We start from the raw sequence: 12,746 nt of genomic DNA, 5'->3' as shown, positions 1-12,746 counted from the left end.
CAGTAACTTTAATATTAAGTAAAACTGGAATCTCATATTTTGTAAACACAATGCAGTTGTATCATTTTTGAGCATCAAGAGACAACTTGCATAGTTCATGCATGTAGTTCACGTTATTTTCAAAATATCAAACTGAACATCACGTTGTCAAGCACATGTTTTGATAATTACAATGAACAAATAAGGCCTTAAAAATTTGGACAAATTTTGTTCTCCGTTCTAAACAGTACACGACTTTCAACAACTAGGACTTTCAGCATTTATGCTTCACTATGCAAAACGGTGAATAGAACTTGTCAAACCCAAACATGTAGTTACATTTAGAGTTTAATCAATATCAGCACATGTCATAAAGATACTTTCTGCATGTTTCTTTACCTGGGACATCAGTGTAAAGCTTATGCCTGAACTTAAGTCTGACGATTACAAAAAATTTAACCTCTCCGGCAGTGATGCCGGTCGCGTTACTTAGTAACGCGTTACTCTAATCCGACCACTTTTTTTTAGTAACGAGTAATCTAACGCGTTAATCTTTCCAAATCAGTAATCAGATTAAAGTTACTTCTCCATGTCACTGTGCGTTACTATTATTTTTCATTGTGGGTCGATAGCAGCATTAAACTTGGTCTGTGGGCAGGAGGTCGGGGTTCGACTCAACTGCCCACTTTAAGAGAGCTGTGAGCTTTTCATCCACGGTTTTTTGCAGCTGCTCGACTCGTCCTCACCTCTTAAAGCGCGGTGATCAGCACACCTGCACTGAGCTTTACAAAGACATTTTCATACTTTTTCCCCTCCTTTATTTAGAATTCTGAGCTGAGCCGCTCCGTATCGTCTCGTTAAAAACAGCTGATCCTCCGCGACGCGTCAACAACTAACACTATTTTCCACTCAAATGCACCTAAACTCTCTTTCTGAGGACCACATGATGTGAAAACGCAATAAAACTTTCTTACCTGTAAATTTGGTCCTGTTTTCTACATAAATAAATGTTATCCATTCTTTGTGCTCAAACGCCAAAGCAGGGGCGAATCCAGATGGAATGGGGGCGTGGGGCAGGGATGTGCCCCACGCCCCCACAACACCCCTAGATTAAAGGTCCAGTTTTGAAGCCGTTTTTTACTACAACTACTAATATTGCTTAAAATAATAATAATTTCGACAAGTAAAATGTTTAGAGAGTTAGAATTTAATAGTTACATTTCTAAACAATGTAGGTTTGAAATTGCAAGTTTTACTGTTACAGTGCTGTCAACAGTTAAATATGAGGTCAAGAAAGAGGTCTTTATTTTACTTTTTATAAAACAAGTATTTATTTTCATTGAAGTCAAGAAAGGGTGACTATAAAGTGAGTTGTTGTCGGCAGCTGGGGAAAGTAACTAAAAAAGTAACTAGTAATCTAACTTAGTTACTTTTACAATTGAGTAATCAGTAAACTAAGTTACTTTTTCAAGGAGTAATCAGTAATTGGATTACTTTTTCAAAGTAACTGTGGCAACACTGCTCTCAGGTTAGATACAAAGACAAATCATGATTACAACTTTCCTGACAATAAATAGGTTAGCCAGCATCTACACCCTCTGCTATTGCCGCTAAAGTAAATACTCTTGATGGATGCAACAGCATTGTTCAATGATGATAAGCGATGTACATGCATCCCAATGAAAGTTCTTGTTTAGAGACCTGATCTGACCCGTCACTGACTGATGCCTCTGGTATCGTTTTTTCCTGCAGTTTGGGAGTGCAGACCAGAAGCTGGCTTTGGCGACACGTATTCGTGGGCATGTCCTCCCGCTGGCCTTACAAATGTACGGCTGCAGGGTCATCCAAAAAGCACTGGAGTCCATTTCCTCTGACCAGCAGGTAATTGTAAGTGACATTTCCTTTCTTGTTGACTCTGCTTTATTTGGGTTTGTCGCTCAGAAAAGCGTAAACCAATCTTGAGGGTCTTACTCAATTTCTTGTTTTGATTTCAGACTGACATAGTTCGTGAGCTGGACGGCCATGTTTTGAAGTGTGTGAAGGACCAGAATGGGAACCACGTGGTGCAGAAGTGCATCGAGTGCGTCCAGCCTCAGGCCCTGCAGTTTATTATTGATGCCTTCCAAGGACAGGTGAGTTTGTTGTCATAGAGTGGTTCAACTGTTAGTCATTCACACCTTTTTTCCCAACCAACCCCTTTTTTAAGAAAAGTTGGTAAAGCACCCGCCCTAAATTAAATAAATTTTGTGACCTCAACACACTGTAAAAAGCAAAAAATGATGAGTTTTCATGCTGTGTGCTGTGGGCTGTGGGCATTCTCATGGGCAGATACAGTAAAACGTAAGAGGCTATAATGTTTATCTGGGTTTTTATTTATTTTAGTGCCGTCGTCAGCATATAACTATGGACAGTTAAAGGGAAGTCGATTTGAGGAAAACAAACTACAGAAGCAGAGCAGCTGAATGTTAATTATGAAGCGATTGTGTGCTGAATATGTACATTATTGGTCTAAGGTGCATTAGTACTGCTCATTCACATTTTTTGTTTCCTTTCTTTCATCTAGCCTTTTGCTTTTTGCCCCTTTTTTTTTTTTTTTTTTATCCCCCGATATGAAATGGGGGGGGGGGGGGGGCATAGCGATCAGCTTGTCCATCTGTCTGTTTGCTTGTTGGTACAGTATCTCAAGAACCTTTTGACCAGTTTCATATTTTTAGCATAAGTGTGCACCTGGGTAATTCCCCCTGACACCAGTTGATTACAGTGACCTTGGGGTCATTTTCAAGGTCACAGCGAGATATTCATATTGTCATTGCCACCCTTGTTACAGCGATATCTCAAGAACCACTTGACCAATTTCATTTGTATTTAGCATAAGGGTGTACTTGGGTGATTCCCCAACACTTTGTATTACTGATTTGTGGGGACCGGGAGGATATGTCATCTCCTGGTGACTCTTGTTTAGATCTCCCACTACTTTAACACATCCGTATTGGTAGTGTTTTTCCAATATGTCTGCACAGTGACACTTGTACCTTGCAGGTGTTTGTGCTTTCTACACACCCGTATGGCTGCAGAGTGATCCAAAGGATTTTAGAGCATTGCACCCAGGAGCAGACCCTTCCCATCCTGGAGGAACTGCATCAGCACTCTGAACAGCTGGGCCAGGTGAGCTCGTCCACTCTCTCATCTCGTCTATTTTGTAGACCTGACTTTATTGCAGCTGTAGCCCTTTGTCTCCTCTATGTGCGTGATCATTGTTGAAGTGCACCTGTCCTGTGTATTTGCATGTATTCATGTTTGAACCAGTGATTCGCGAGTGACCTAAACTCAGACTGTGCTTTAATTATTGTTCGACCGCAGCTCCAACTGCAAATATTAATAAAGACAAACTTATGCCTACAAAATGGCATTGCAACCGATACTGTCATCTTGATGAACATCTCCAAATGCTTCCAACACCTTACTTTTCTTTGAGATGTGCTTCCCTTCCCCTGTACCCATATTCCTGCAGAGAATCCATGTCCACTCATGCAGGTGTCTGTGTCTTTCACAGTTTTACACACACGTGTTGTGTGAGTGAATAAATAAATATATATATATATATATATATATATATATATATATATATATATATATATGAACAAAATTCTGCATTATTATGTAGGGCCGCAATGTACTGTTGTTTATACATGTGACAAGCTGCTCCTGCATACTGATCTGAAAAGTATAGTGATTCACACTCTGGAGCAGAAGGTGGTTGATCTGGATTTCAACTGCTATAAAGGAAGATCATGAATGATGATGTGCTGAGTCTTGGAGAATCAGTGAAATTAATAAATCATGCTCTCAAACAAAAAACAACAACAAAAAAACAATAGAGTATTACATAAATACTACTCTAAACTCTTATTTGGTTGAACTTTGAGGGACAGCCAGAACAGTATTGAAGTGGATAGCTAGGTCAGTTGTGTTTTTAAAATGTATACATTTTAAAACTTTTTTAATTATGTATTTTCTGGAGTATAAATCTTTTTCTTTCTTTTCCCCATAACTAGTTTGTGAGGTCTTGCACATATGCAACATATAGTCTAGAAAATATGATAATATTTAACTAATAGGCTTAAAATTTTAGTTTCAGTTACCTGCCTGCAAATGACCCGAAATCATTCAAATTGTAGTTTGACTCTGCTAATTTCAGATCAGCTTGTGCATCACTGGTTTGAACATTTCATGTGTTGTATAGCTTTTCTAGCTGTGTAATTGTGTGTGCTAAATGTAATTGTATTATTACATTTGACATATGTGATTGCTTAAACATCCACCCTGCCCCTTCCACTTATTTCATCTAGAAATATCAAGGCGTATCATTGGAGATGACACCCAAAACATATTATACAGTGTCCCGTGATGCACTGTTTAAGGTCAGAGCAATTTGCCTCTCTCTCACTCTCTGTCCCTTTCTTGCAGATGTCCCTTTGCTCTCTACCGCTTTCCTTTTTCTTTAAATGATCTGAGTTAACATTTTAGATGGTTCTCAAACTCCCCACTGTCTTTAGGCCTCCTAACACACTGTTTGGCCTTTCTCTTATGTCTCCACCCCCCTCCCCCTTATTTTTTTCTTCTTCTTCCCTCCTTTATGGTTATAAGGTTTCACAAGGCACCTGCTTACCTGCTGTTTGTGATAATCGCCCTCCCCCTTAGCCTACACACTTCCTCAGCTTTTCCCTTCCGTCTTCCTGATTTTACTGTAACTCTGATAGAAGCTCCCCAAGTTTGAAGCTCTGGAAAACAACTCCATCTTAAACACTTGAGACTTGACTTGATGTCAACTCTTAGAACAAAATTGTCACAGTTGACAGCAGGAAATGGATTTGGATGTGACAGCTTTAAATTTAAAAAGTGGAGATCACGTTGTCTGCTTAAATTCACTGCAATAGCAAGACCAGTTTTAAGTGGTCTTAATTGCCGCTTGGTCAGGTGAGTGTTTTTGTTTTCTACATCTTGTACTAAAATTACACCCATAACTGTCTATCACCCGTTTCTGAAGGGGCAAAGATGCTGGTGGTTGTGTTGACTGGTCACCAACATTTCAAACCAGCAGCATCTGCTTTGTCTGACCTTCTGCAGTGATGACGTGAGGGTATTCATAAAATGATGGGGTGTCACTCATTCATCTCCTATCATTGTAGAGTTGCATGACAATCTAATTTACCATTCAGACCAAAGTTAAAAGTCCTGCATGAGTATGACTCACTGAAGGTGCCACATTGTTTTCTGTGAGGCTTGTGTACACTACAGCAATGCCGCACATCATTGCTTTCATTCGATGTAGAGAAAATGTTTAGGAGAATCAACCAGCATTGATGCATTTTGGACAGACACCTGCTCACGCTTGAGGCTTCTCAACTTTGTGGTGCTGCATATCACAGCCCACAGTTTTGAAGTAGAAATGTGGACACACACATCCACCTTTGCGTGTCTAGCAACATCACGCCAGTGTGCAGCATTGCTGTTAGTTTACCCAGCGTGTTGTAAATAAATGCAACACTGCAACTGACCGACGTTCTTATGTCACCACTGCCACCTGCAGGATCAGTATGGCAACTACGTCATTCAGCATGTTCTGGAACACGGCAGGCCTGAAGATAAGAGCAAAATAGTAGCAGAGGTTCGTGGAAAGGTTCTTGTTCTGAGCCAGCACAAATTTGCAAGGTAAGATTTGTTTGTTTTTTGACAGCACTTCTATGGAATTCAGTCTGTCTGCATAATCAAGCAGTGATTCTTGAATATGAACCAAAAAATATCTTGAAGTTTGTGAACCACAAAAAAGTAACCTAAAGAGTTAAAATGGTTGATTTTTCAAAAAAATGTAATTGAGATTTTTTCCCCACATATTGACACTGCCACTTTGAAGAGTGTAATGATTAAAGCCTGAATAAACCAAAGGGTCTATCATTTAAACTTTAGAATACTTGAAGTATCAATTTATTAAAAAGAGGAATACCAATGTAAGCATTTAACTGTGTAAAAAAAAAAAAAAAAAAAAAAAAAAAAAAAAAAATTGTATCCATTTCAACAATGCAGTAAGCCTGCCTTGGAACTTACGATGCAAACACCCATGGATATGCTCACCCACAGACCTACTCCCATAGCCCTTCTCCTTGTCCTTTTTAAACCTTTTTTTTGTTGTTGTTGTACTGTAGTGTACAGTAGCTTTGTAGGAGCACCTCGTTTCATTGCCCCTCCCCCATACAATGACAATAAATACTATTCTATTAAAAATATTTATTTAAAAGCTTTGACTACAACCACACATTGTTTTGGCACTGCAGCAAACATCTGTCATGTTTGTAGAGGTAGATTTGCAGTAGGAAATTGGTCTATGCTTTGATGTGCAACTCAAAAACTGCAATCTGACTGGTTGGAATCACGTTTAGGCCTCGTGTCTGTATAGCACCCCCCCTCCCCCCAGCAGAAAAGCCCTGAGGGCACCAAGAAACACTTCATCAGCACCTCATTTCAATGCTTTATTAAGAAATAAAGCATTCTTCTTAGAATTTTGGTTCTGTGATTGTAAGTGGCTAACAGCTACCATATAATGTATATGGTGATAAAAGCACTCACTCTCAGCAGGAACATAGCATCTGTCCAATCTGCAGTGACAGATTTGTTTCTTTTGTGATACAGTTTGTGACAAATTTGCTCACTGTAGACAGAAATGGCAAAAACGAGCTTTTCCTTCCATGAGCGTGACAAGTTTTTCATCCATTTGAAAGATTGCCTGAAAAGGCATTGCAGTGGTGACCCAGTGCGTTTCTTAAATGTTCAGAGATTTTCAGCTTAAAGTCCTTAGAGCATAGTGTCCTGGAGAAAGGGGAAAAAAAACAGCTCTGGGGTACACTGTACCTGGTGCAGCGCTTTTCCTTTATCTGGCCATGTCGAGTGAACCCGAACAAAGCTTTTTGTCAGAATTGACATTAATTTAATTCTGATCCTAGTTTAACATGGTTTAATCACCTAGCCCTACCTGAAAGTCAAACTTAGAACTTGCTAACAACTTGCGCAGTAGTCTGTTGTTACACTGTTTGGCGCATGATCGCTGAATACTCCGCAAGTCACTCACATGGAACGCTGTAAGGAGCAAAGCATTTTAATGCAGACATGCAGGTTCCGCAAACCTACACGGATGTGGCTGAATATATGGATAACACAGCAGCAAATGTGTAACTTACCCAAAGAAGGTTAGACAAAATCCCTAAAACATGTCCAAGATTTGACAGTCTGAACAATAAGACCATATTTCATAGAGAACATTGGCACTGTCAGCTGTAATTATGTGCCCACTCTCCTCACATTTTTATTCCCACAGCTTTATTCGTGAATCATTCGGTAGTACACCAATTAAAAAAATTAGCTTGTGTGAAAACTGCATTTAATGGTTTGATCCAGTTGTGCTTCACACACGATAGCTGTGTTTGGGGGGGGGTGGGTGCAGAAAAACAGCTGTGTTTTCTCATAGCGAAGTATTCTCAGACAGAAAAACGCAACGTTCCATTCATTCATCAAAAACATTAAAGTGTACTACTCCAGTTGTCATGAAAAGAAAACACCAATTCAGTATTTTTCAAGCATTTAGAAACACTAAAAGGTGCACACTGTTAGCAGCTGAACTTGACCTCGCCTTTCAGACTGTGTCCCTGTGCTCGGAGGTCTCCGTGGTCTCAGCTGCTCTTTCAGCAGACACCTCCTGAATTTATCGTAAACCAAAGTATCTGTATCAGAGGGGCCGTTGATCTCGGACCTGGATGGCATCAGGTCCTCGTCAGCCTGTGCTCCAGAAAGTCGCTCGTTCTTTCAGATACAAATGATTACATGCTCTCAGACATGTTTCACCAAACACTCAGCTGTTTCCTCTCCGTTGCCTCAGTAACGTTGTTGAGAAGTGTGTGATCCACTCCTCGCGTGCAGAAAGAGCTCTGCTCATCGATGAAGTGTGCTGCCAGAAAGATGGCCCCCACAGTGCCCTGTACACCATGATGAAGGACCAGTATGCCAACTATGTTGTCCAAAGGATGATCGACATGGCAGAACCCGCCCAGCGAAAAATCATCATGCACAAGGTTTGTAAAATACCAAAAAATGTGCAGAAAAGGGAAGACACTGAAAAGACCCCCGACTGTTAAACATGGCGCTTGGAAAAGGGGATATTGCAACGGCATCTATACTTGAGCACACCCATCCAAATTATAGCCGGCAAGTGCAAAATGAAGCAGTGGGGCAAAGGGAGAGAATTGGGATTAGACCTTTATCTGCATCATCCCAGTCCACCCAGGTGTAATTTGGTACCTGCATTGGTTGGGGAAGTAACCTGTGACCTTGGCTTGTGCAAAGAAAGCCTGGGTATGTTGACCTTGCTTCATAGTTCATCCCTTAAAATCGGTGCAGTGTATTGCCCCTATTGTAAAGTTCCTGTATAAGAGACCTGTTAGTCAGGGAGTGATGTTGGTTTTTGAATTAAATTTTTATATGCAGGCAGATTACGCGGGGAGATACATTTATCCTCTTAAATTAATGGTTGACTGGACGCTTATTGATGCATGTTCTCTCTTTTTGTTTTTAGATCCGGCCCCATATTGCCACATTACGCAAGTACACCTACGGGAAGCACATCCTGGCCAAGCTAGAAAAGTACTACATGAAGAGTGGATCAGAACTGGGCCCCATTGGTGGCCCCACAAATGGCCTCATGTAGTCGCATTGATGTCCTGGGTCCCCGGAAGAAATTGAGGAGTAGAAGCCCCAAACCCCCTGTTCTGTGACAGATGCTCCTTAGACATATGGGTTAGCCTTTGGGAAATTTCCAAAAAACAAAAACAGAAGTTAACTTCACCTAAGAACGCATTGACATCTGACCCCTGTCACTCTGCCGCCCCTCTTGTGGGCTCCTACTGTTGCTCCCATGGGACACACAGTTGGCAGGCTGGTTTTCTTGGTAAAGCACAAGCCCACTGTTAATGATGTAATTGATGTATTTGACTGGTTTTCATATTATCTTGTACATTGATTTTATACCTTGTAAAAACTGTAGAAAAACAATTCAAATTTACAGTTCTTACTATTAACACCAGCAAGTGACTTTATACGGCTAAACTGCTGGAACCTTTTTAAAAATTTCCATTTTGTTTTTGTAACCAGACTTGCGACAGATGTTCTAATTAATTCTAGATAACTGAATATTTGTATAATAATCCTTGAACAGTAAAAGTAATGCCAAAGCCACTGAGTGATTTAGTTTTTAAATGGCACTGCATAATATGGATGTATAGAACCCGTTCATCCATAAACGAGTACTATGTGTCAGGTGCCACTCACCCGTATTTCTTTTACGACCAGATTGCGAGCTTGGCTTTGGGGATTGATGCTTTAGTGTAGTGTTTCTCAGTGATGGCTTTGTCTTGCCTCTTGTAATTGCCATGCTAAGTAGGAATATGTTCATTACCAGTGATGAACGTTTAAAAAAAAAAAAAGTAAATTTTTTTTTTTTTAAATGGCAGGTTTCCGCATGTGGTACATACCGCTATTTATGAAGTATATAGTCGCAACTTGGCTTGTGAGACAACTGATGGGACGCATTAACAAATGCTGTCACTGCCGTTCACTAGCATTTACTTTATGCAAGCCATCGTTAATCAAGCGCACATGTTTGGTATAAATAGTAGGGGTGGGACAATACACTTAGGATGCAATCATGATGTCATGATTCGTTACATATCACGGCAATTTATCACATCCCTGTTCACACTGATTATGCAGAATTTAATTAGTGGTGAACGATTAACATTAAAGAAGAAATTATTCTGAAGTATAACTTGGACTCCTTGATGTTTACCTGTTTCCTATTTCTGGATTTTATAAATTGTGTGTTTTCAAGAGATTAGTTCTTGGATGACGGAGTTGACGTTTAATGATATCGCAATACTCATTTTTTTAAAAACAAATACGATTCGATACAGGCTCCACAATACGATTATCATGATGTGTGGTGTATCGTTTCACCCCTTGTAAATAGCGGTACGCTTCACATACGGGAGTTTGATCATTTCAGCAAAACATCAGTCACTGCCTAGCAGTGCTAACAGTCTCCCTGATTGCTATGTGATGGTTTTGGTACTCGCAGTGCAAACTTGACAAATCTAAATTGCTGCATCCACTGCCCCCCCCCCCCCCGTTTACTTTCTTCAGGCTATCAAATCTGGCTTTCTGTAAGGCCAAAGCTGCAGTAACATAGTTTCTATAAGCAGAGCATGAGGTTTGGTTGTATAGTAGCCGTGTAACCTGGGATAATCTTATGATATTGATCGACATGTAGGGGCGTTTGTAGAATCGCGGGTGGGTGTGCGCTATGCATCGGCATGCTGTGACAGGTTTTAATACCTGTAATGAATTTTGTTTTTCTTCCTTCTTATCGTGTTTTGTGCAACATCTTGCGTCTTGTAGTTTGAGATGAGCACTGCCCTCAAAAAGGCATCTTTATATATTGAATCATCTCTTGTGTAGACGTAGTTTAGCAATGTTTAGCATCTTTACGTATGAGTTGATTGTTGCTTTTGGGTAGGGGGCTTGCAGTAATGATGAAAACCCCACCACCTGAAGGTCAGCAGGCCAAAAAAAATAATTATTTAAAAAAAAGTTAGGAAGTGGAGTTTATCCCAGTCTGTAGATCGGAGAAGGATTGAGATAGAACAAGTGTAATAGGCAGATGTAGAAGGGACCTTCAAAGGTTCAATTTTCTTTTGTTCGGTTGAGTCCGTAAGTGTATCGGTGGAGGCTGGTGGGGCCATCGAAATCTATACAATTCACCTGTACTGCTTGTAGTGATGGCTTTGCTTCGTATGAATAATTGTAGAATACATGTAGTATATGTTCAGGTAATATGTGTAAGATTCTTAGCTTAATTGAAATGTCTAGTCGTGGTGTTTGACAGGTCTGGCTAAATTTGTAGTGATGCTTTTATTTTGTCTGTACAGTTGTACATTTGTAAACGTTCATGCTGTAAATGGGATGTCTTTTACACTTTTTGGGAAGGAAAACAAAGCAAAAATGTACTTTTTTTTCTTTTTTTAATATGTGTGTATATTCATCACTCCTTTCCCTCACTCTTGGATATAATGTATACAGTTTTATTTGATCAGTTATTTCAATGGGAGGAAAAAAATTTTACAGCTCCCAATCTGGCATGGTTCTTGCTTTTAATCTGTTTGTGGGAAAGGCCGGCCTCTGACGTGGAGCCATGACATCCACTGTTGATAGTCCTCCTGATGTGTGACAGTTTAAAAGAAAAAGTCAACTACTCAGACCAAGGTTGCATTTTTTTTTTTTTTTTTTTTTTGTCCTCTCTGCTACCATAGCAACTTTGCAGGATATGACGAGAATTATTTTTGTACAGAAGAATGCTGTATTTTGGAACAGCTACTGTCTTGTAAGCAAAAGCAAATGTAAAATAATGTCAATTATATAAATATGAACATAGGAGTTTTGTCACACTGTCAGTCATGTACATTTTCAGGTGGCCTTATGTACATTTCCAGATGTTAGATGAAGAAAAAAATCATTTTTTTGGAAGCAGAGTTGTGACTATGTATGATTAAACTGTTGTTTTAACATTTGACATTCTTGTCTTTTTTTCTGTGCTCTTTTAAACTGGTATTGTTGCCCTTAATTTAGTTTTGTGGAAAGTGCAACATTATGGATACTCAAGGTCATTATGAACTGCTGGAGTTGGTACCAGCCGATGCACCGCCACTGGTGCCGAACTGTACTGTACTGCTTAGTGGAAATGGGACTTTAGACTACTCAAAAGGATACAACTCTGTAGGAGGCCTGCCACTACCTTGGCACAGCCTAAATTGGTCATCAGCTGGGGACCACTGATCCTTGATGTTTCCCTAGTACATCTTCCGGTGGTAGGGATTTGCCACGGCCGCGCCCAGCTGTTGCCCAGGGCATTACCTGGCCCCAATTTTCTTGGCCACAACCAAAGGCAGCCTTTCTCAGCCTCTCCTGCCAGCTTCATCGCCTTTTGAAATACAACTGGCAAACTGGATGGACTGCGTCAGGCGGTTCTCAGCAGGAAGCCGAGCCTGGCCTTCATGGAGTGCGATGTCGGTTGCCTGTCATTAACTCCTTCCCACCTGGTCCAACTTACCTGCTGTTCTTGGGACACTGCTGCAGCTCTATGGCGTTCCTGTTCACCCCTTACTTCCATGGCTTTCCTTTCTTCCTTGGTGGCCTGAGACCAGATACTGAGTGCCGCCCGCCCCTCCTAAACTCTACCAACAACCTCACGGTGCTTCAACATGCTGATCTCTTCTTGTGCTTTCTACTTCCCCCCACTCTGAACAGATGTTTTCAGATCTCACCAAATGGTCAGTGGAGTTCAGCAGCTGAGCTGCACAATAAGCAAATTTGGCACTCAAAATCTATCAAACTAATAAACCTTAGGTGTGTGCAGCTACATTTCTGCTGAGGGTGAGAGCTTTTATCACTGTACACATAAGCAAGTACTAATGTTTTTTTATTGTTTATAAAGCACATTAAGGTCAGAAATGACAAAGTGCTGCACATACAGTTGAGCTAAAGTTAGCATTTTAAGAAGTTCTTACAACATAAAATTCCTTTCAGGAAGCCCGGGCTTTGCGGTCGCAGGATGCGGGACTTCTCTATTCCCAGGGTGAAGAAGAAGTCAGCTGGTCAAAGAGCCTTTTCGT

At 40.5% G+C, this 12,746-nt stretch overlaps 1 protein-coding gene across 8 annotated transcripts in view; it reads left to right on the top strand.

Moving 5' to 3' along the window:
- Positions 1 to 11,647, top strand: part of pum2 (pumilio RNA-binding family member 2) — a 32,243-nt gene extending 20,596 nt beyond the window's left edge. For 4 of the 8 annotated variants that reach the window (XM_034161790.1, XM_034161793.1, XM_034161792.1 and 1 more), the window contains 7 exons: positions 1,732 to 1,866; positions 1,974 to 2,111; positions 3,019 to 3,144; positions 4,329 to 4,400; positions 5,570 to 5,691; positions 7,907 to 8,099; positions 8,600 to 11,647. In XM_034161790.1, the coding sequence (XP_034017681.1) occupies positions 1,732 to 1,866; positions 1,974 to 2,111; positions 3,019 to 3,144; positions 4,329 to 4,400; positions 5,570 to 5,691; positions 7,907 to 8,099; positions 8,600 to 8,731 (918 nt within the window). In that variant the 3' untranslated portion in view covers positions 8,732 to 11,647. The remainder of the gene's footprint in view (positions 1 to 1,731; positions 1,867 to 1,973; positions 2,112 to 3,018; positions 3,145 to 4,328; positions 4,401 to 5,569; positions 5,692 to 7,906; positions 8,100 to 8,599) is intronic. The other 4 variants (XM_034161795.1, XM_034161797.1, XM_034161794.1 and 1 more) reach the window with 2 other exon arrangements.
- Positions 11,648 to 12,746: the final 1,099 nt, after the last annotated feature.

Source organism: Thalassophryne amazonica, chromosome 21 (assembly GCF_902500255.1).
Source record: "Thalassophryne amazonica chromosome 21, fThaAma1.1, whole genome shotgun sequence".
In the NCBI taxonomy this organism is placed as follows: Eukaryota; Metazoa; Chordata; class Actinopteri; order Batrachoidiformes; family Batrachoididae; genus Thalassophryne; species Thalassophryne amazonica.
This window is presented reverse-complemented; position numbering and strand designations above follow the sequence as displayed.